The following is a 23055-nucleotide window of genomic DNA, read 5'->3' as shown; positions in this document are numbered from 1 at the left end:
AATAGAGAAGGATGTTCCTGGTGTATTATCTGCTTACAAGCAAATATATGATGAGAAGAAAAAACCAAACCAAATCACCATGGACATATTTCTGAAAGAAGTGACACCTCCTTTGGAAGAGCCTCAGGTTGGTCCCTGAGAAGGCCTTCCAGAAGAGGGATCACAGGAGCTGCCAGCTCTGTGTTTGCCGTTGCCCCCGAAGACCTTGCAGTGGGACAAGATGCGGAGGTGGAGGTCAGTGATGTTGGTGATCCTGACCCCGTGTAGCTTGTAGGCTATTGTGTGTCTTAGTTTTTTTAACAAAAAAGTTTAAAAAGCTAAAAAAACTAATTAAAAAATGCTTATAGAATAAGGATTTTTATTTTAAAATATTTTTGTATAGTTGTACTATGCTTTTGTTTTAAGCTGCATTATTTTAAGAATTGAAAAGTTAAAAAATTAAAACATTTGTAAAGTAAAACGTTTGTATAGTAAGCTAAGTTTAGTTTACTATAAAGATAAATATTTTTTATAAATTTAGTGTTGCCTAGTCATACAGTGTTTATAGTCTGGTGTAAAACAGTATGTTATGTTACATCAGCAGTGGCCTCATACATCTTGTTCTTGATCTAATCTCAGGCTGTTTTGTAAATTTAGTGTATCTTAAGTGTACAGTGTTCATAAAATCTACGGTAGTGTCCAAGTAGTGCACAATAATGTGCACATTAGTTGTACACTTCAGTCGCTCTGGGAGCCCTCACATTCACTCACCACTCACTCACTGGTTTACCTAGAGCAACTTCCAGTTCTGCAAGCTGCATCTATGATGTGCCCTGTACAGGTGAATCATTTTAATCTTTTATTTCGTATTTTTACAGTACATTTTCTATGTTTACATACACAATACTTACCATTTTGTTACAGCTGTAGCCCAGTATTCAGTATGGTCTACATGCTGTACAGCTTTGTGGCCCAGGAAGCAACAGGTGATAGTGGATAGCCTAGGTGTGCAACAGGCTGCCTCATCTAGGTTTGTGTAAGTGCACTCTGTGATGTTCACACAATGATGAAATAGCCTAACGACACATTTCAGCATGTTTAGGTCATTAAGCAGCACATGACTATGTTCAGTCTTCAACTTCACTCACTGAGCCGAGGAAAAGTGGCTTCTGAAAATAATCAGTCTTATTAGTCTTTATCAGGAGAACAATTTTCTTCAAGTTAAGTGTTTTTATCTTAATAGAAACCAAGTAAACATTAATAAATATTTTTCTTCCCAAGACATAGGAGCAGAAAGTGCAAAATCAGTTTTCAACTAAACCTTACCTTTTTCTTCAATTATACAGTATTTAGTCCTAAAAGATTGTATAATGATTTAGCATTAGGTGTTTAATGCAATGAACAAATGTTCTATTATGCTTTTATGCCTTGTGGAAATTGCAATTAAAATTTTGATTAATGACTTAGATTTTTTTCAAATTATAATTAAATGTTTCCTGCTTTGTTGTTTTAAAAGATAGTTGGCTAGGTACTTCCTCCATTTCACTAAAAAGTCTCTAGTCATTACGTAAATCTTTAGCTTCATTACAAGGGATTTAAATAGAGGGTTTTTTTTTTTTAAGGCTTTGGAAGTACTACAGCATGTGTTTCTAATTATTTCAAGCCTTTGATTCACTGAACTGCTTTTTTTGTTGTTTTGTTGTTTTTTTGTGTGTTTTTTTTTTGTATATCCTCACCTGTTCTTCAGTGTCTGCCATTCTCAGGGTACAATTGTAAAAAGAACCTTAAACTTTAAATTTCAACTCCAAGCAATCGGATTTTGTTTTAACATAAATAAAACATGTAGGTGGTACCTTCGGTGATCCACAGGAAGAAACCTCTTGGGAAGAGTCATTGCCCTGAGGGAGGAGTCATTGAAGTCCTCTTGAGCCTTTGGGCTCTCCAGTCGCTCTGAGAGCTGAAACCTAGGGGGGAGGAGCCAGGCCTTCATTAATCAGCAGGTGAAATTCCATTTAAATGAACCTGGAGGGACCTCAAAATTGCTGTATTAGATCTAAGTCTCTTCAAATTGGAAGCCAAATCCTGCAGAAACGTACAATGGGAGGCTTTCTCTTTTTACTATTGTAGACACATCAGTATCTGGAAGCAATAGAGGGTATTTTTCTCATCCCAGAGCAGTGGAAAGAGTAATTTGCTCTGACCTTCTGCCATCGCTGTGTTCGGATGCAGCATAAGAAGAGTGTTAATGAAATTTAGCTTTCTTAATATTCCTAACCTGTAGTGATTTATAAATTGTTATAGTTGGGATATTAAGAACATTTCTTAAGATTTGTACTCTGGGAAATTAAGAAAATTTCTTAAGATTTGTACTCTGGTTGTCCGTATTGCTAGGATTCGTGTATCCATGAGCAAAAAGGTATAATATATTCTGTGGGCTAGGATATAGGAATGCATTTTATATATATATTAGTCATTAAAATGAGATTCTGCAATATGAATAATAGAGAGACTACATTTATAATTCTTACAGATTTTCTGGTAGACCTTTCATTGAAAAATGAAAGACAATTTTTTCTAAATAAGGCACTAAATTTTAAAAAATCAACTTTTACAATTACCAGTAACAAATATAAATACAGAGGGCAATAAGTTGGTCTCCATGAGGCTTCATGCAGAAGTAATAGCTCCAATTACTACCATAAATGTCTGTAATTTTATCTATTGCTGCCAGGCAATGAATGCTTTTTAATATAGTAAGGCCATAAATGTACCTGCTGCTGTTGTTTAAACAAAATACAATTTTCAGCAAATTTATCCTTGAAACACCTGCTATAATCAAAAAGAGGTGAATGCTATCAAAATAAACTGCCTAAATTAACTAGACACATACATTTTTAGAGCAGCCTGCATGATTACTCAACTGCCACATCGTCTCAGAGAATGAGGAGAAATATTCACTGATGGACTTGTACAGACAAGCTTTCTTTGAAGGAGAACAAAAACAAAACAAAATACCATTTGGGGTTTTTTTAAATTATTTTTAAAAATGGTGTCATTTTGTGGACTTAAAGTTGTATTCACAAAGTCAGTTGTTTTTTCTTTGTAGCATGTGGGTCAAGGACAAATATCAGGGTTGTGGGAAAAAATACTGTGCTTAAAATGATACATATAAAAATACCGCAAAGGGGTGGAGAAAAACCCAGCCATCCTTACGCAATTGGAAAGGCTTTTTAGCTGCTCTGTCACAGTCTTGTTGAGCATTCACGATATTCTGTGTTTAAACAGAGTTGATGATGCCTTCCTTCTTATTTACCCTCAGTGTGATAAATGTTTCAACTGGATCAGGGAAAGGTTTCACTTATCACAGTGGAAATAGAACAAGTGTTTGTGCTTCAGAGATTACTATCAGCTCTAACTAAAGAACATCAACAACAGTAGCAGATTTTAAGGAAATAACCAATAAAGACTGCATGCTATATATAAGTCCTGCAGAGGGAAGTTACTCATGCCTCACAGCAGATATGCCTCAAGTAGACATTTGTGATTGAGAGCAGTGAATTAATACATATTGATTATAATTAAAGTTTCTAGACTGCCAAAATATTTTATTATTGCAAAGGGTGGTTTAATGTTTCCTTTAAATTACTTAATATAAAATATGAGTTGAAGCAGAAACCATTTGTCATTGGACTTCCCTGTAAAATGTACTTATTAATTGGCTTGACTCATTTTTCCAGTCAGTGATATTAGAGTAGTTGTCACTATCACCGTGTTTTATTGCAAATTTCTTACTATTTGGACAAATTTTACTCTCGTCATCTTGATTCCATTATATCTGTTAACTTATGCCAAGGTAAAACACATGTTTTTTGGTTCTTCAAGTATGCAGATGACTTTTATATTTTCAGGTTTTTGTTTGTCGTTTTGAATATCAGTATGAGATAAAAGTTTTGATTAGTAGATTCCTAAAGTGGGGAGGAACTGTCAAGATCATGCCTTCCAGCTGCCCACCGCGGTCACTCAGTGTCCTGTGAAAGAACCGCACTCTGGGTTGTGCCTGCATTCTGGGCAGGAAGGGCCCCATCGCCCCCTGTCTGCCTCGCCAAGTCTCTCTTCTGGGCATGTGACTCCTCCAAGTCTAGAAATCCTCACCCAGATTTGAGGTCATAGAAAAGGGTTATAGGTAGAATAAACATGAATAACAACTCTGAGTGTACATATGAAAATGCTTTAGTAACAGGTGGTAATCAGTAAAGTTGATCTCTGAGCACACATTAGAACTGTATCTAAAGAACAAGGTATTTTACTTAAGAGATCATGGATTTCCAGTTTCAGTTCATTTATAGGCAGGTTTGAGAATACCAGTGATTGTCATGATGGCCTTCGCTCATAGCTCTATGCACAGTCTTATTTTCCCCTCCAATGAGAATATCTAGAAAGCAGGTACTTCCCGAGGGAACACATATTTCCAGCAATTATGATTCCTACACCCCCTGCAACAAATACACACATACAACATACACTACATATACATACTCAACTCTTCATAAATTATATGTTTAGTTCTTTGAACATTTAAAAAGAAAAATGCTTTCACACCATAAATGTATATCACAGAAGTCTTTAAGCTGCTGGCAATGAAAGAAAAATGCCTCATTTAAAAATTCAGGAAAGCCACAATCTGTAATTATCCCACAGCGTAATGGTCATTTTTCATTAAGAAAGTAATTCAATCTCATGAAAAGGTTATTTACTTTAATGGGCAATCTCACTCTTTTTCTTCCTCTCACACATATACATACAAATGCACAAATGTGAACAGTGGTGAAGCTGAAGATGAATAGAACAAGAAGAGACTGCAAAACCGCAAAATGGCAGAAAGCGAATGCGGATAATGTTCTGTTACTAGGAAGGGGAGTCTTCTCCGTGGAGAAGGGAAATGTGTACACTATTCCCACAGGATAAGATCTCAACCTGTCCCAGAAATAGGTGCTTCAGTGAACTTAGACATATACTGCTTCTGTCAAGCTGTCTTCTCTGCCTCTTTAACTTAAGCTGATTTCTTGCTATCAGATTTCCAAAGAATTTTACCGTTTTTAAAGAGTATGTTTTATTGATGGTGCTGTTACAGTTGTTCCAATTATTCCCTCTTTGCTCCCTTCTGCCTGGCACTCCCGTCCTTCCAGCATTCCCCAGCCTTGGTTCATGCCCATGGGTCGTGCATGTAAGTTCTTTGGCTTCTGCATGTCCTACACTATTTTTGTTAAGATTTTATTTATTTTTTTATAGTGGGGGTTGGGAGGGAGGAAGAGAGGGAGAGAAACATCAGTGTGTGATTGCCTCTAATGAGCCCCTTGTTGGGGACCTGGCCTGCAGCCCAGGCATGTGCCCTGACTGGGAATCGAACAAGCAGCTTTTTGGTTCACAGGCCCATTGGTCAGTCCACTAAGCCACACCAGCCAAGCTCCTATACTACTTTTAACCTCCCCCTGTCTATTTTGTGCCTACCAATTATGCTTCTTAACCCGTGTACTTTTTTGCCCATTCTCCTCCTTCTCACTCCCAGTTGATAACCCTCCTTTGGAGATCTCCAAAGATCTCCATATCTATGATTCTGTTCCTGTTCTGCTTGTTTGCTTTGTTTGTCTTTTTAGATTCAGTGGTTGATGGTTGTGAATTTGTTGCCATTTTAATGTTCATAGTTTAGATCTTCATTAACATTTTATGTAATAGTGGCTTGGGGATGATAAACTCCTCTAGTTTTACCTTGTCTGAGAAGCACTTTATCTGTCCTTCCATTCTAATTCATAGCTTTGCCTGATAGAGTTATCTAGGTTGTAGGTCCTTGCTTTTCATCACTTTGAGTACTTCTTGCCAGTCCTTTGTTGCCTGCAAAGTTTCTTTTGAGAAATCAGCTGATAGTCTTATGGGAACTCCTTTGTAGGTAACTCTGCTCTTCTCTTGCTGCTTTTAAGATTCTCTCTTTATCTTTAACCTTTGGCATTTTAATTATGATGGGTTTTGGTGTGTGCTTCTTTGAGTCCAACTTCTTTGGGACTTGCTGTGCTTCCTGGACTCATATGTCTATGTCCTTCACCAAATTAGGAAATTTTTCTTTCATTTTTTTTTCAAATAAGTTTTCAGTTTCTTTTCCTTTCTCTTCTCCTTCTGGCATCCCTATGATTCGGATGTTGGTACGTTTGGAGACATCCCAGAGGGTCCTTATACTATCCTTGTTTTTTTTTTTTTAATCTGTTTTCTTTTCGCTGTTCTAGTTGAATGCATATTTCTTCTTTATGTTCCAAATTGTTGATTTGAATCCCAGCCTCCTTCCCTCCACTGATGGGAGATTTTTCTTTATTTCACTCAGTGTGACCTTCTTTTTTTCCCTTATGCTATTGCCATACTCAGTGATTTCTCTGAGCAGTCTGATAACCAGTATTTTGAACTCTGTCTGATAGGTTGATTATCTCCATTTTGTTTAGTTCTTTTTCTGGGGCATTGTTCTGTTCTTTCATTTGAGCCTTCTTTCTTTGTCTCCTCAATTTGGCAGCCTCCCTGTGCTCCCAGTTTCTGTGTATTAGGTAGAGCTACTTTGACTCCCTGTCTTAGTAGCATGGCCTATTGTAGAAAAGTCACCTATAAATTGTATGGGGCGGAATCTTTGGTACTTGCCAGGGCAGGGCAACCTGCTTCACCGCTTTGTGGCTCTGTGTGGTGGGGAGGGCTCAGAAGAGGGGGCAGTGCTGCTGCCTGGCTTCTGGAGGCTTGCCAGGTATTCGCCCCATTTCCAGTCACTTCATCCACTTTCTGTATGCAACTGGCACCCATGCAACTGTTGCCCTGGTGGTAAATCCCAGAATGGGTGGGTTTGCATACGCTCTAAGTCCATGTGGGCCCTTTAAATAGAATCTCCTGAAAATCTAGCAGTTTCTTCCACTGCCCAAATCTTCCCTGGTTTTTACAGCCAAAAATTATAGGGATTTATCTTACTGGCACTGGAACCTTGGGCTATTTGGTCTGGCCTGGGACTGGGATTGCTCTCTCCCAAAGTATCCGTCCCCATTTTTTCTCACCATACATGAATGTGGGTCTGTCCCTTCTGCTGCCACCACTGCCTCTCCCGCCTCTCTGCCAGTCTCGGTGACTCTACGCCCCTCCTACTAGTCTGGATGAATGTGGCTTCTTTAAATCCTTGGTTGTTGGACTTCATACAGCTCAATTTTCTAATGATTCTGGGTATTACTTGTTTTGAGATCTAGCAATTCTCTCTATGATTGCATAAGGAGGCAAAGCATGTCCACTTACACCTCTATCTTAACTGGAAGTCCCAAAGAATTTTTTCATTGGCCATGGATGGGGTATTAAACATGTCATGGGAACAACAGTATTCTTCATTGAAATCTCGAGAGCGATCATTTTTGGACTGCAGCTCATACTTGGCCCTCCCTCTCTATCACTGCAGCCACAGTTATAGTTTTAACCACTGGTTGAAACACATGAACTGTACAGATACCCTCATAAGCAAGGACTTGCTCTCCAGCCATAGTGTGGTCAGTAGACAACCTCTAGCTGTCTGTTTCTACAGTGACAGAGAGCTGCCTAACCCCAGGTCATGTCCTTCCAGAGTAGCCTGCATCTGGACTTACATGAAGTTTGGAACTATTTTAAACAATACTGCTTTGAAAATTCTTGGACATGTCCCTTGATAAACATGTACATTTTGAATTGCTAGGTCATAGTATAATGTGTATGTTCAGCTTTGGCAGACCCTGCCAAATAGTTTTCAAAGTGGTTATATAAATTTATTCTCCTTCCAGCAGTGTATGAAAGTTCCATTTACTCCATGTCTTTATCAACATTAAGTGTTAGCCCTGGCTGGTGTGGCTCAGTGGATTGAGCGCAGGCCTGCGAACCAGACAGTCACAGTTTGATTCCCAGCCAGGGCACATACCTGGGTTGCAGCCCAGTTCCCTGCAGGCCAGTTCCCAGGAGGGGATGCATGAAAGACAACCATACATTGATGTTTCTCTCCCTCTCTCCTTCCCTTCCCCTCTAAAGATAAATAAATAAAAATCTTAAAAAAAAAACCACTACGAGTTTAAGCCTATACTCATCATTTAAAAAAAAAAATTAAGTGTTGTTTTAGTCTTTTTTATTCTAGTCATCATAGTAAATATATTGTAAGGTCTCATTTTCATTTTAATTTGTATTTTCCTAATGACCAATAATGATGTTGAGTCCCTTTCCATATGTTTATTTGGCATTTGGATATCCTCTTTGGTATTTTATTATTGGATTATCTGCTTTTTATTTTGATTTATAAAAATTCTTTATATATCCTAAGTATGAGTCCTTTGATATATGTATTGCAAATATCTACTCTTTAGCTTACTTCCCTTTTCACTATTATTGGTACATATGATAAATAGTGGCTTAATTTTAATGTACTCAAAATGATCTTTTGGGGGGAGGGGATTATAGCTAATATTTATGTTTTATTTAAGAATCTTTGCTTACCCCAATGTTACCAAGATATCCTCCTATGTTTTCTTTTTGTATCTTTGCTGTTTTATCTTTCACATTGGGATCTGCAGCCCACTGGTTCTTGTGTATGGTGTGAGGAAGAACTTAAGATTTATTTGGTGTTCACCTGTATATGCAGTTGACTCAGTTCACAGCAAAGGTTGTCCTTTCACCAGTGTACGGCTTTGTCATGAAAAACAGGCATGTGTGTGTGGGTCTGTGTCAGGACACGATTGTATTGCACTGGTCTCTTTGTTCTTAGTCTGTGCTATTGAATATGGTATCTTTTTTAGTTATTCCCTGTTTATTTGTGGCTTATATAATTCTCTGTGCCTGTGTGTGTATAGTATACATAGACACATATCAACACAATTACTAATTCACCTCTTGTAAGAGTAGGCTTATAGATTCTTTTTCATTTTCTGTATGTATGATTATAGCATCTGCTTCTAAGTAATATCAGTCTTCTTTCTTTACACGCCTTTTATTTATTTTACCTTATCTGATAGATCACTTAAGCACTCTATACAGGAATCAAGAGGTATTAACGGGAGGAAAACTTTTGGTATTCCAGTTTGCCATTGTAATGATGTTAGCTCTATGACTTTTATAAATATCTTTTAATAACTTACAGAACTTCCCTTTTGTTTCTAGTGTGCTAAGAGTCATTATGAATGGATGTTAAGTTTTTTGAGTGACGTTTTTTCTCAACCTATTGAGGTGATCATATGGTTTATCTCTTCATCTTCTCTCATTATGGTGAATTATATTGATTAATTTTTGAGTAACTAACCTTACATTTTGGAATAAAGGCAAGTTAATCATGACATATTATGATTTTTATATTTTACTAGTTTCAGTTTTCTGGGGTTTTTTGAGGATTTATATATCTATTTTACAAAAGATATTGATCTGGAATTTTTCTTTGGTTTGTTTGGGTTTTTTGGTGTCTTTGTCAGATGTCAGTGGCAGGCCTCATAAAACAAGTTGGTAGTTGCTTCCCTTTTTTTTTTTCTGTTTTTTAATAGTTTGTTCATGTTATTTTTTTCTTAAGTATTTGGGAAATTATAACGATGGAGCCATTTAGGTCTAAATATTTCTCTGTGAGAAAGTTTTTAATGACATGTTTATCTTTAAATGTTTTAAATTCATTTTTCATTATATAATTAATATAAAAATTCATTATTGCAAAAACTCAAATATTACAGATAAAAACTAAAGCTCCTTTCATCATTACACCTTTTAAATTTTTAGCTATACTTTACTGCATCTCATCAGGGAAATAATATGTTATGATATAGCAGACTTGAGCCCTACCACACATTTGCCTGTGTGAGCCAGGGCTTTGCTTCAATTTCCTCATCTTAATAGAGTTTTAGAGAGAATTACATATGATGATGTTTGGATAGTACTTCTTAGCCTTGAATATCAACACTGAAGTTGTTATTGTTAAATTTAAAAAGGTCTCAGAAGAATATGACTACTGGGGATCACTATACACCCAAAGCAGAAGCTAGAAAGTACTTCTGGTAGCCAAATAGTTATCACAAAGAACTGTAGGAAAGTCCTCCTGTAAATCTTTATTTGGAGCTTACGTATACTTGTTTTAAAGATTATTCTGACAAGTTTCGCTATCCAAATTGTTCATCCACAGAAGATTAGAAGCAGCAAATTTCTGTAGTATCTATGCTTTAGCAAAACAGTCAAGCTAAGAAACAAGTATTTAATGTGCAGACTTGAACTGGGAGTGTTCAGAGTTTCTCGTGCTTCTCACAGAAATTGGGTGGCAAAGTTAGGAGACGAAAGCAGCAGTTGTGCAATTGGAAAGTCTGTAAGTGTGAGAATGGACATTAGGGTTCCTGTTTATTTTGTGATCGATAGTGTAAAAATCACACAATCTCAGTTTGTTACCCAATCTGTGAAATGGATTATCTCCCCAGGGTGGTCTTGAAAATTCCTAGAAAAAGTAAATTCAGAGTTGAAACAAAGGCCTAATGAGAAAAATGGGGTTAAGCACCTTAAATGGAGGGAGCCCATAAAAGCCCTTGTAAATATTTGTATATTCACTAAAATAAGACTGTCAAAACAGAACATCAAATTAAGATTTCATTCGTAATATTCATAACAGAATTAAGAAAGAAGCAGTGAGAATAGAGGAGAAAGGCAGAATAGATGGCAGAAGTAACACTTTGTCATAGAAGCAATTCCAGACACACCAAAGCTGTGGGGCCCTGCGGGTGGCAGCTGGAGCAGAAGGGACCAGTCGACCTTAAACTGATACAGTCAGCGTGGACTTCTCCTGAGCCCAGGAAGAAACATCCCAGTACACGCAAAGGCGCCTCTTTCTACCAAATGTCCTTTGACACTTCACCTCTGCACAGATAGAAGAGGCTATGGGTGAAAAACACTGGCAGTGTGATGTTTCACAGGTTGTAAATTACTGAAATGTATGTGTATATACAAGTTCCGTTTGCCTTCCTTCGCTCATGTTTCAGCCTCTCTTTCCCTGCAGATTCGGAGAAAAACTTTGAGTCTTAAGTTGGTGATTTGGACAAAAAAACAAAATGTCTGCGTATGCAGAGGAAATCATTCAGGCATTATTCTGTTAAAGTAAAACCCAGAGAGCCATATAGTTTTGCCAGTCACCTTAACAGCTGCAAGTAGACTTCATATATTTTGATTTTATGGTATACTGTGAATTGTCATCTGCAGATACATCATCACAATCCTCCAGTTTCTGAAAAAGGGAGATAATATAATTTGGCGCTTAAGAATTTGGAGTGGGGAGGGGATTGTGGTTATATTACTTTTGCTATCTACCTCACAAGTGACAGAGAGAATTATACATGAGATTTTGTATGAAAGGGCTTTGAAAAATAGAAAGTCTGAAGAAAGGATATTCAGTGTTATTGGTCTTTCCTTCTCCATAGAGAGAGGTGAATAAGTCACCTTCAATAGAGAGGAAAAATGATGCTTACTAAACACACTCAGAGCACTTTGGAATAGGTGGCCAGTAAACTCCAGTGACCAATGGGAACTCACTTGATATATAACAAAAAGAATTCTTGGTTTACCTTAGATACTCTTCGGTAATTTATTTGATCACAAAGAATGGCAGCATATAAGATGTGGAAAATGCACTAGGTTGGGGGTGCTTTCTGTTTTCCAGACATGAACTTTGGAAAGGTCATTTAACCTATCTGATCCTTGGTCTTCCTCCTATGAAATGTATACATATACTCAGTTTCTCTGTATCATAAACAACTCCCAAATTGCAGTGGTTTACAATAATAAAAACATTATTTTCACTTAAGATACCTGTCTATTGATGTCTGGCTCAGCTGCCACTCCACTCCAGCCGTGTTCCATATTTATTCCCAGGCCCAGGCTGTAAAGACAGCGTCCCTTATATGGGACGTGCCTGTTATCATGGCTGAAAGGAAGGGCAGGAGAGCTGATGGATGCCTCCCATAGCTTCTGCATAGTCCTGGCATAGGTCATGGCCTGTGCCACCATAATTCCACTCACTAAAGAGAAACATATGGCCAAGGTCAGCATTATTGGAGCCGGGAAGTATGTGTACTCCTCCTACAACCAGCCAGCAAATCACACAGTCCTCTTAGAGAGAAGGGTATGGGGGGAGAAGAAGCATGGTATTGACAGGACAGATACGCAGGCCAGTGGAACAGAGTTGAGAGCCCAGAAAGGAATCCACGTGTACATGGCAAATAATTTTTGGCGAAAGAGCCAAACACATACAATGGAGAAAAGAAAGCCTCTTCAATAATGGTGCCGATAAAATTGGAAAGCCACATGCAAAAGAATGAAACTAGACTACTCTTTGTCACATATTCAAAAATTAACTCAAAATGGATCACAGACCTTCAATAGATGACTCGATAAAGAAGACGTGGTACTCATATACAGTAGAATGCTACCTAGCCATTAGAAAAGAATACTGCCATTTTCAACAACATGGATGGAATTTAAAATATCATGTTAAGCAAAATAATTCAGAAAAAGTCAAGAACTGTATGATTTACTTATGTGGTATACAAAACTGAAAGCAACAAACAACAACACAATCAAACAAAAACTCACACTCAGACAACAGTATGGTGGTTACCAGTGAGAAAGGGGGGTTAAATGGAAGGTAGAAAAAGGTAAAGGGGTCAACTAGATGACAGAAGGAAACTTGACTTTGGGTGTTGAACACACAATGCAGTGTACAGATGATGTATTATATATAGAATTGTACACTTGAAATCTATGTAATTTTAGTAAGCAGTGTTACCCCAATAAATTTAATAAAATTTGAAATAAATTTAAAAAGAAAAGCAAAAATAAGGGATGCAAATACCTATTTAGTTATCCAAACCTTTGTGAGCATCACATAAGGAAAGGTATGTAAAAGTGCGTTGTAACCTAATGGATTGTCTGCTAACATAAGGTTGTCATTGCTGAACAGTTGCTTTAACTATTACTTACTTGGGGGATCAATTCCTTAAATATCATTAAAACCCATCACCTCCTCATTCTTACCACAAACCTTTAGAAGGTTTGTAACCATTTCAGTTGAAGTTTTTAAAAGCTGTGTATTTTTCCTTTTTGTAGTCATGTTTTTAAAACATTACAAGTGTAATCATTTATATTTTCCACTATATTAAACCCCTTTGAAGAACTTCTTAGACATCTAAAAGTTTGTTGACTTTTTCCCTTCTGACTAAAGTGATAAAATTCTCTTTTAGGAAATTAGGAAATATTTGGAAAAATAAAGAAGTTGTTTAAAACACTAGTATTCAAACATCTGTCTTAATACACACATGCAGACAGACATACAAATATACACAAATACTAATTTTTATTAAATTGACCACCTAATGAATATACTTCTTTGGGAATATTTTTTTACTGTGCTATATGCTGTTAGCATGCCTTTTTGCAGATATTTATATATTTTTAAAACATACATTTTACATTTTAATATGTAATACAAATGTATGTTATGTGTAATACATCTATAATTATTAAGCCCAGTAACAAAGCAAGCTCTCACAAACCCACTACACTACCCAACTAGAGAACTAGGCAATTACAACACCTTAAAGTTACCTCTGTGCTCCTCTAGTGCCGCCCCTTCCACCCGCGAGTAGCCACTGTCCTCAAGTTTGTGTGTTGTCAACAGCTTTTTTTAAATTGTGCATATATATTTTTTCTCCAAACAATATATTGCTGTGTGTTGCTTAGTTTAGAGCTTTATAAGAATGGTATTATATTATTTTTAGTGGTGAAATGAATATTGCAAAATTAGTTTAAACTGTCTTTTACTGTTACATATTTACAGATTTTTTTCCTACTATTTTACCTTTACAAAGAGGTTGTTCAGTCTTTGTGCATATACCCAATTATTTTCTTGGGAATAATTTGTAGAGATAAAGGGTTAAAGGTTAAGAATACTTTTAAGGGTTTTTTAAAAATAACTATACATCAGAAAATGTGTCCATCTTGAAGATTTTAATAAAACAAGCATTGAGATTTACCTGGCAGAAAATTGTAAATCATCACTAGCTTTTAAAATGCATCACTGCATTTTAAAAGGCAATAAGAAATGCAAATGTCCCAGTATCTTATTAAATTAAAAATTTCAAAACAAAATTCCTCAATATGTCTGACTTCCCGAAATCTCTTCTGTTCTTTCACAGGGTGGTACTTTTATCCCCTTAGCTCCTAAGACTAGAAACCTGAGAGACACCTTCTCCCTCTTCCCCACTTCAGCCACCCCATGCTTCCCTCAGTCAGTCCTCAAGCCCTGCTAGTTCTGTCTCCCCACCGCCCCAGGAACCCACCCCTTCCCTTCCGTTCTCACAAGCACTACTCTGTTCAAACCTGCTGATGTGTCACATGGATCATGATGCAGCCTCTTAACTGCTCTCCTGCTGGACTTTAGTCTCATGCCTCTCCAGTCAGTCCTTCAGGCTGTTAACTTCTCTCAAAACATAGACTAGTCTTAGAAACTGACCAGAAAAAGTCCTTGATAGCTCTCCATTGTCCACATGATGAAATCCACACTCCTTAGTTAAAGCCCTTGATCTAATTTAATCTCTGTCTCCAGCTTTGCTGCCTTGTAATTCACCCTCCCCACTCCACCCCATCCAATCCCAAGAACTCTGTCTTTTATATTCTAGCCAGTGTGGGCTACTTGCTCCCTTTCCTATTTTTCCATGTACTTGTTACTCCTTCAGCCTACAGTGCTCCTCCTCTTCCACCCTCCCGGATGAAATGCTACTCTTGCTCCAAAGTTCCCCTGCAATGCCAACTCGTTGCCCCATGCAGTTTAACATCAGTGTAAGTTATCATAGTTACGTATAGATGGGTCAGGCATGTTTGCATCTCTCCAAGTACTTTGAATGTCAAAACATGAAAAAAAATTTGCTGGGTAGAATAAGTGAAACTCAAACTATTTTAAACATATCAATTATAATACAACTATATGTAAAGTATATATATATATATATATATCTGTGTATATGTGTGTGTTTATTTGTATATATGTGTGTGTTTATACATATATATGGACAGACACAGAGACTGATAGTAACACTTGAGCTTCTGAAATTCTTTTGGGAATTAGGCAGAGTGAATACTTTTTTATAAAATGATACTTGCTAGGTTCATTTTCATTAGGGAAGATGCTTGCTTGGGTTTAAACAGGTGTCCATTTGGAGGCTTAAACCACACTGGTCCAGCTGCAGGAGACCCGCCAGTTGCTTCTCCCTGTTCCAGGGTGGACTGGCTGGAGGGACCTGTTTCCTGGCCACATCTGTGTCGTCAAAGGCAGAGTGGTGAACAGTCCCCTCAATTGTAAAGTGGGAACACTGCACTAGAAAGTTGTTAAGTGGGTGACTAGATGATCTTTAAGGCCCTTTCCGGTTCTCATATTCTGGGGTGTCTTTGGTTCATGAGACAGAAAAATGCTTAAGAACAAAGGAAAGTGCTGAGTGGTTCTCTGTTCTAGCACCTTCATTGGGGTCAAGTAGCCAGTTGTTCCTTTCATCACCTGTGAACTGCCAAAACGTGTTGTGTGGGAATTTGTACATTTGGCCTCTGACCAAAGTGTACCACTCACTACCTGTGTGGCCTTGGGTGTGTCCCTTTCTGTCACCAGGCCTCTGTCTGCTTATCTGAGAAATGATAAAGGTGAGACTAGATGCTCTGTGAGGTTCTTTGCAGCTTTCCTGTGATTTTATAATCGATGTATGTAAAAATATCCAAGGATTGTTTACCCTGTAGTCACTCTCCCATGTTTCAAAGTTGGAAAATTAGTAGCATGGGACTATTCACAAAATATTTTTCTCATCTCAAAACACTGTAGATAGCAAAGTGGAGCATCAGGGTTTGCAAAATGATATGTGTGATAGAGGAATGTCTTGGTTCCGTCACTTAGTTTAACATACCATAATATTTGCTGTCTTGTACTGGGTATTTCTCCAGTCTTAAAATGATCATCTTTGGTAGTGTAAACCAAAACATTTTGAAGATGTATGATAGGAAATTAAAATGTTGGAGTAGGTTTCAAATATGCGCACTAGTTCAGATCGGTCTAGTAGTAGTACAGTATATCTCAAAATACATGAACTCCAAAAACCACTGTAGACATCCTTTCTTCAGAAAGAGGCTCTGGAGTCTTACTGAAGAAAAGGGCCCCATTTTAATTTCCAAGGGACAAACTAATATTTTATATATGAGACTGATTCCAAAGTTGCTTCTGGCAGACATAACTGTTAGTGCTTAAACAAGTATTTCTTTTCTAGTAATTAGATTTTTTTCATTTCGATAGTCATAAATATTAACCACAAGCAGTACAGGAATAATTTATATTCAAATTGTCATACATCACTTTGTGAACACATAAAATAATTTACATTTATTTAGACCCTTTTATACAAAAGTGCTCTGCATGTATTTCTTTATAACCTGCTTACCAGTTATATATAGGACTCCCACCAGAAATAGGGGAGCAACCAAAGTAATTAAAGTATACAACTTCAAAAAATAGAGGAAAGAAGGAAATGTTTTACTTGTTTTTATATACTCTTATGACTGTAGGATTGGAGAATCCATGTTGACCAAATGCACCAGCACAAAAGTGGAATCGAATCTGCTCTAAAAGAGACCAAGGTATGTGAATTACTTCAAATGAATCAATATACATTTACTCATCTGTGGAACACCTGTTAGGGAGAACATGAGGAGCTTACTAATTGGAATGTAACGTATTATAGTTCAGTAGCCCTGACACTTAAACCAACTTAAAGAAAGGTAATTTTATATAAAAGCAGTATAATATATATTACATATATTAGAGGTGTATCTAATATATGTATGTATATGTATATCGAGAGGAGTATTTCATCATTCCTTCCTCCAAGGAGTAACAGAGCACCAGGCCAGCCACGCCTAGAATCCACAGCTTCCCCAGGCTTTCTGCCCTGACAGGAATACGGACCTTGGAGGATAGCACAAAGAAGCACTACCAGAATGAGAATTTGTGGGTCTCAGGCTAGAGCTATGTATTTAATGATCTCCTTTCAACTGGAACATTCCAGCCATGCTTGAATTGTGCTAGAAGAAAGTCATGTTATTCCCATACCTACTTTAATTGTGAACTTCACATAAAGCAAATTTCACTCACATCTATTTTGGATATGCATAAAATGAATGAGTTAACTAACGCTGCCAGGTGCTATTTTATTTTAAAATTCTGCAATGTGACTAAACTATTTCTCATTGCAGACTTCTTTTGCTTTTAAAAATTTCAAACTGTCTTATTTTCACAAGTGCTTGAGAATTTGTGGGATGACTGAAGGCAGACTTAACCCATTTTAAACTATTTTTGAAAAATATATTTGTGAATTTTTTATGTACTAAAATCTCATGGAATTTCTAGGGATTTTTGGACAAACTCCATAATGAAATTAGTAGGACCCTGGAAAAGATCGGCAGCCGAGAAAAGTACATCAACAATCAGCTTGAGCCCTTGGTTCAAGACTACCGTGCCGCTCAAGCTCAGCTGAGTGAGGTAACTTAAGAAGGCTGTCCAGGGATTTATTCCAGTGAATGACCCTAACCCCAAAACTTGACTCAGCACTTTCACTGGAGAGCTGTGAAATGTGTTTCACAAACAGCAACACAGTGTGTCCATACTTAATGTTGTTGACAGCTGCTTGGAAAATGCAGTTTTAAACAAAATGACCTATAAATGAAATAATGTTTTACCATAGGCTAATTGATATATAGAAATATGCCATAGAAACATCACTCTTGTTTCTATCAGTTAGCTGTGGTAGAATTGCTTAAAGTTGTAGAGAACCTATCGACGGATGACATCAAGTGAGAACTTACTGTGTATTGATTCTCTGCCCACTTCAGGAAGTCAAGTGAGGCAATAAAACTTGATCCCATTTTACATGTGGTAGAAATGATCTCCTAGAACTCTTTACATGCATTTCTTCATTCAATTTAAATAAATGAAGGCATATGTTGTTGGGGATCATGGCTTAGAACAGGAACCCCTGTTCTAAGTGTCAGGACCCCTTGTTTTATTCCTGCTGTGTGAGTAGGAGGAAGAATAGTGTGGGTTCAGTGTGTGTCGGGGGGAAAACATCCTTGCCATAGTGGCTTACTGCCATGTAACGAGGAATGTGAAAGCAAGACACATTCGAAGACAAGCAGTTTAATTAAATGAACAAATGTTTTAATCCTTTCAAAGTTTTAGAATTTCAACCAAAAAATAAAAGTTTTAGCCTTGGAAAGAGCAGTTTCTGTTCCAGTAGTAGGGATCTAAAGGCTTTTCTTTGAGACTTATGCCTCCTCTTTCCTCATATTGAAGAAGACCAGTAAGAACATTTACAAATGTCAGTTGAAGACATTGGGGTTTTTTTCCCATCAGTTAGAAGGAGAAAAAAAAAAGGAAATAAACTTAAGAAGCTAATGTATTTTCAGAAGTTCTCAAAACCCAAAAAGAAAATAATCTTCACTTTTTATTATTTATTTAATTATTTCCTCATATACACATTTATTCATGGATATTTTACTTTTAAAATGCTGTAAAAATCTGATTAAAGCCACTCTGTATCTCGCAAACTTTGCTATTAAATAATTGATTATTAGATCAATTATTTAATAGCATACTGTCATACTGTCATACTGTTTGTTAATCCTTATTAATTGCTAATCCTGATGCTCTATTATGATTGATTTTTCAAAATTGGTTTTGTCTGCATAGCACATAAATTAGACCAACCGAGAGCCACTCTCCTAAACTGTATAATAATGGCTGAGGACAGTTTTTATTGTGAACCATGCCCATTTGAGTTACAGTCAGTATATGAAGGTTAAAGCACTTTATCATTTTATAGTGTTTTAGTTAAATAGGCACATGGTGCCTATTAGGGAAATAAAATAGCTACAGTGAAATGTCACTTTCGCAGATGTGTTCACAAGTGGGGGGGTAGTTGTCATAAAATGATACGCACAAATTGCGAACACAAAGAGGTCACATCTAAGTAATCTGCTTCTGTGGTGAATTCGTCATTAAATAAAATGTTTTCTCCCTCAGGCAAAGGAGCGATACCAGCAAGGAAATGGCGGAGTGACCGAGAGGACGAGACTGCTGTCTGAGGTACCCACCCTGTGCCCCCGCAGACTTCCCCCCTGTGCGCCGGCCCCGTCTGCACCTTGATGATGGAGCCCCGCTGCACCGCGGGTTGTTCCGGCATCGTCTCCTTTGAATCCTTTTCTTTAGGAGAAAATCTCTACTTTCTTATCAGTGAATCAGTTATGCGTGTATATTCCACTTGTGTCCATAAAATGCCTCAAATTCTGTTCAATTGAACATAAAACCTGGTAATAACATTAGCAAATTCATAACCTAAATTTTCTTAAACATAATAACTATAATTGATATATAGAAGAGTAGGTAAAGCACTGGCTTAATTATCCGTAAAACTTTTAATATTATTCTGCAAGATGTAAGATTTGTTTTAGTGATTATTGATAACTCATAGGTAATACTGTTTCTCTGTCTAAAATTGGGAGCGGCTTGGAGCCCTTTCCTTCTGAGAATCTGCAACGTTTACATGTCTTATCGTATTTATGTGCATCATTTTGAAAGGGAAGTAAGATCTAATATACATTCTCATTTTTCACTGAAGGCTGAGAGAAAAAATACCTTTATTAAGGTCAGTAGCCAGTGTGGGACTAAAATCCAAGATTATATTTGATTATAGTCCAGTATAATTGTTACAAATTTTTCTGTGTCATACAATTAAGCTTCTTTTATAGAAATTATTTGAAGAGTAAGTAGTTATTTTAAAATATGAAAAAGGTAACTTCAAAAATATTTAGCATTTAATCCTGTGGTTCTTCCAGGCAAATAAAACATTATATAGGAATAAATTGCTCACTTAGGTTGACTAAATTAACACTTGAGAGGAGTCCAGGGAACCATTTAGTTCTTTTGGAGCGGGTAGTTATCCTCAGTTGTAATGTTTCAGGTGGTGGGAAAAAATTAATTTGCTTTACTTGGATGAGCACTTTATTCCCAAGGAAGTTTTTACTCACCGGTCTGATAAAAAAATAAAGCCAACTAAGTTGCAATAATTATCACTTAGTTCTAAATCATAATAAAAATTTTCAATTTTTTAAAAAATGGTATTTCCCTACATATATTAATTCTAGCTTGAAATTTTGTTAATAATGGTCATATAAGTTTGAGGGTGTAATTTTACAATTTTGAGTGCTGGGTGGAGTACAGATACAAGCCAGCCCAACAGCCGGGCAGAGTTAATGGTTTGGATAGAGCAGTTAGAATATTTTCATATAGCCCTATGGTGGAAACATTTCTTTACTGTGCTGTAGAGATAAAACTATAGTGTTAAGAAGGGCGTCTAGTAAACCTGTAGAAATCCCAGATCTGTCTACGGAGTTTACACCACGTTAGTGAATGACTGAGTGTTAAAGACGGGTGTGGGAGCCGCTGCGGGATGACTGCGAGGTCTGAGTGCCTGGACCTGCAGCAGCAGAGTTTCCCTCTGTCCCGTGACCGCCTGGCCCCACTGATGAGGAGGTGGTCTGGGGAGTTTGACCTTAGGGGCACTCTCAGGAGATAAAAAGCTTTGTATGGCTGCATATTTTATTATTCAAATTATGTCCCAAGTACTCCTAATGTCTCTATTCCTTTATGCATGTAATATTTCTAAATTAATTTTCTTAAAACATCATTCAAAAATTTAGAACGTTTATTAAAATTCAGTGCTCATGGAAACATTTTTTCAATGAAAGGTTACCGAAGAACTAGAAAAGGTAAAGCAGGAAATGGAAGAAAAAGGTAGCAGTATGACTGATGGTGGTAAGTACGCCCCCACTTTAAGGAGAAAATGAGCAAGGCAAGAATATTTCCTCAAGAAATCTACTTAATAAATGGTATTAAAATGGTAATAAAATGGTATTAAAATTCATGCTTTTTAACATGAATTTGTTGAGGACAGTTGCGTGGTGCCAAAATGATGTATAATAATCAGTTTACAGTTTTCCTTATAAATCAGCTGGGAGGAGCCATTTTTTAACTGTAATTTAGGAGTTTTTATATTCAAATGGAGTGAGAAATATGTATGCACTTTGTTGTGCCAATTTTAAAAGTATTTTGTTCTATTTTCATCGAATGAGCTTCATTATCCCATTTTATGTACCGAAGAGCACTAAGTATGATGCCCAGATGACAAGAAGGCCGTGCTCTGATGGCCTCTGAGTTTCCCTTCTTCCCCCGGAGACCTGACTGGGCAGGGGTCGAATAGAGAAGAATTAATAATCCTTCCATAATCATCCTCCATCATGAGCTAGTCATTTTGACATGACCCAGTAGTGACTGCCTAAAGCCCTTCTATGCTCTGAAAGATTTTCTCATGGTGTCTACTGAGCCATCTTTCAAAAGGGACATGTCGGGGTTTTGCAGGATGAGTGAATAAGCCCATTGTGTATATCTCAAAGATTGTTTTTTCTTTTCTTTTTCTCCCAATGTGTTCCCTTTCCCTTCGGACAAATGTACCAGCCCATAAAAATATATTGAAGACACCCCAAACTACCTCTTTAAAAACTCTTTCCCTTGAAAAGTCAGGAAGTTCAGCCTCAGTACTTCAAAAGCTGTGTCATTGCCCATCCTAAAAGTCTCAGGAGGTTAAATGCCACAGCAGAAATGGTGTGAATGTCATTAAGTTGTTGGCTGTCCCTATTTTTGGCTGAAGACAAAGTGAGAAAAATGTCGTACAATTCTGTAATAGGATGCTACTCCAAATAGACATTTTTACTCCATGTCATTTTCATTCGGTAGCTCCCTTGGTGAAGATCAAACAGAGCTTAACAAAGCTGAAGCAGGAAACCGTTCAGATGGACATCCGAATCGGCGTTGTGGAGCACACACTGCTCCAGTCGAAGCTGAAGGAGAAGTCCAACATGACTAGGGACATGCATGCGACAGTCATCCCAGAGTCTGCGATGGGGGCCTATTAAACACCCTGGGTGTTCCTGTGTGCTTCTCATTAGCTGGGTTTTTACATCAGATCATATGTCAAAGCACAATTATACCTCTAAAAGCGTGTTCAATGGGTATTTTTATATACACACACATATTGTATCATGGTGATTGTGAATGGTTAAAGCCTTTAAAAGAATATAATATTTAATAAAGTAATTAAAAATTTTCACTTTCAAAGAAGCTTTCACTAATCATTACATATGTTAAATGTAAGGTAACCCCCCCCCCCAGTTGTTCCTTTTTCTTCTTGTTCTTTATGTGAGCTAGTGTGTGACCCCTCCCTTCTGGAGGTTTGGCTGCTGGTCTTACCATGCAGACCTTTGCACAGGCCTGGCCACCTTTAGTTCTGTCCACTCTGCAGGGATTACAGGGCTTCTGCACCTACAGGCAGCTAACCGTGACTGCAGATTTCTTCCAAGAACCCAGACTGCCATTGCATCAGCTTTATGGTTACCTGAAATTACATTTCAAAAAAAGAAAGCATAAGAGAAAACTTCACTGTCCTTATTAACATTTGAAGTTTTATTATTTACCATGAGTATTTCATAACTAAAATGATTTTGTATTTTCTATGATTTAAGGCCAGCTAATAAGTAAATAAATATTTCAGTCATGTTCACTCTGCTCCTGTAGTGACAAGAAGGTTAGATCCATGTCTCAGTTCTACATTTTTCTGTGCCATTGATAATACTAAGGAGTCCTTTTGTAGGAGGAGTGAGAGCAAGCCCGTGCAGACCAGTGTCCTGGTACTGGTGAGGGATGCATGCCCATCTGGCCACACAGCCTGTGGACCCAGATCTCTAAGTGGTAAAACAGGAAACAGAGAGCAGATTTACGACCAGGGGAATGTGGTGCAGGAGCACTAACCAGAAGACAGTCCACATTTATTTTTGTATAAGTTTGTTGGTAAATTTTGATAAGGATACTTTATATAGAACAACAAAAATAATAAAATCCAT

The 23055-nt window shown here is 37.3% G+C and overlaps 1 protein-coding gene across 2 annotated transcripts in view; it reads left to right on the top strand.

The window, feature by feature from the left end:
* Positions 1 to 23055, top strand: part of IFT57 (intraflagellar transport 57) — a 68080-nt gene extending 45025 nt beyond the window's left edge. Inside the window, exons 7-11 of one of the 2 annotated variants that reach the window (XM_037148874.2) lie at positions 16612 to 16683; positions 17453 to 17584; positions 19124 to 19186; positions 20848 to 20914; positions 21893 to 23055. In XM_037148874.2, the coding sequence (XP_037004769.1) occupies positions 16612 to 16683; positions 17453 to 17584; positions 19124 to 19186; positions 20848 to 20914; positions 21893 to 22071 (513 nt within the window). In that variant the 3' untranslated portion in view covers positions 22072 to 23055. The remainder of the gene's footprint in view (positions 1 to 16611; positions 16684 to 17452; positions 17585 to 19123; positions 19187 to 20847; positions 20915 to 21892) is intronic. The other variant, XM_037148875.2, reaches the window with a different exon arrangement.

Source organism: Artibeus jamaicensis, unplaced genomic scaffold, assembly GCF_021234435.1.
Source record: "Artibeus jamaicensis isolate MK-2021 breed Jamaican fruit bat unplaced genomic scaffold, CSHL_Jam_final contig_3126, whole genome shotgun sequence".
Classification (NCBI taxonomy): domain Eukaryota; kingdom Metazoa; phylum Chordata; class Mammalia; order Chiroptera; family Phyllostomidae; genus Artibeus; species Artibeus jamaicensis.
Note: the sequence above shows the minus strand (reverse complement) of the source record. Positions and strands in the feature narration are given on the sequence as shown.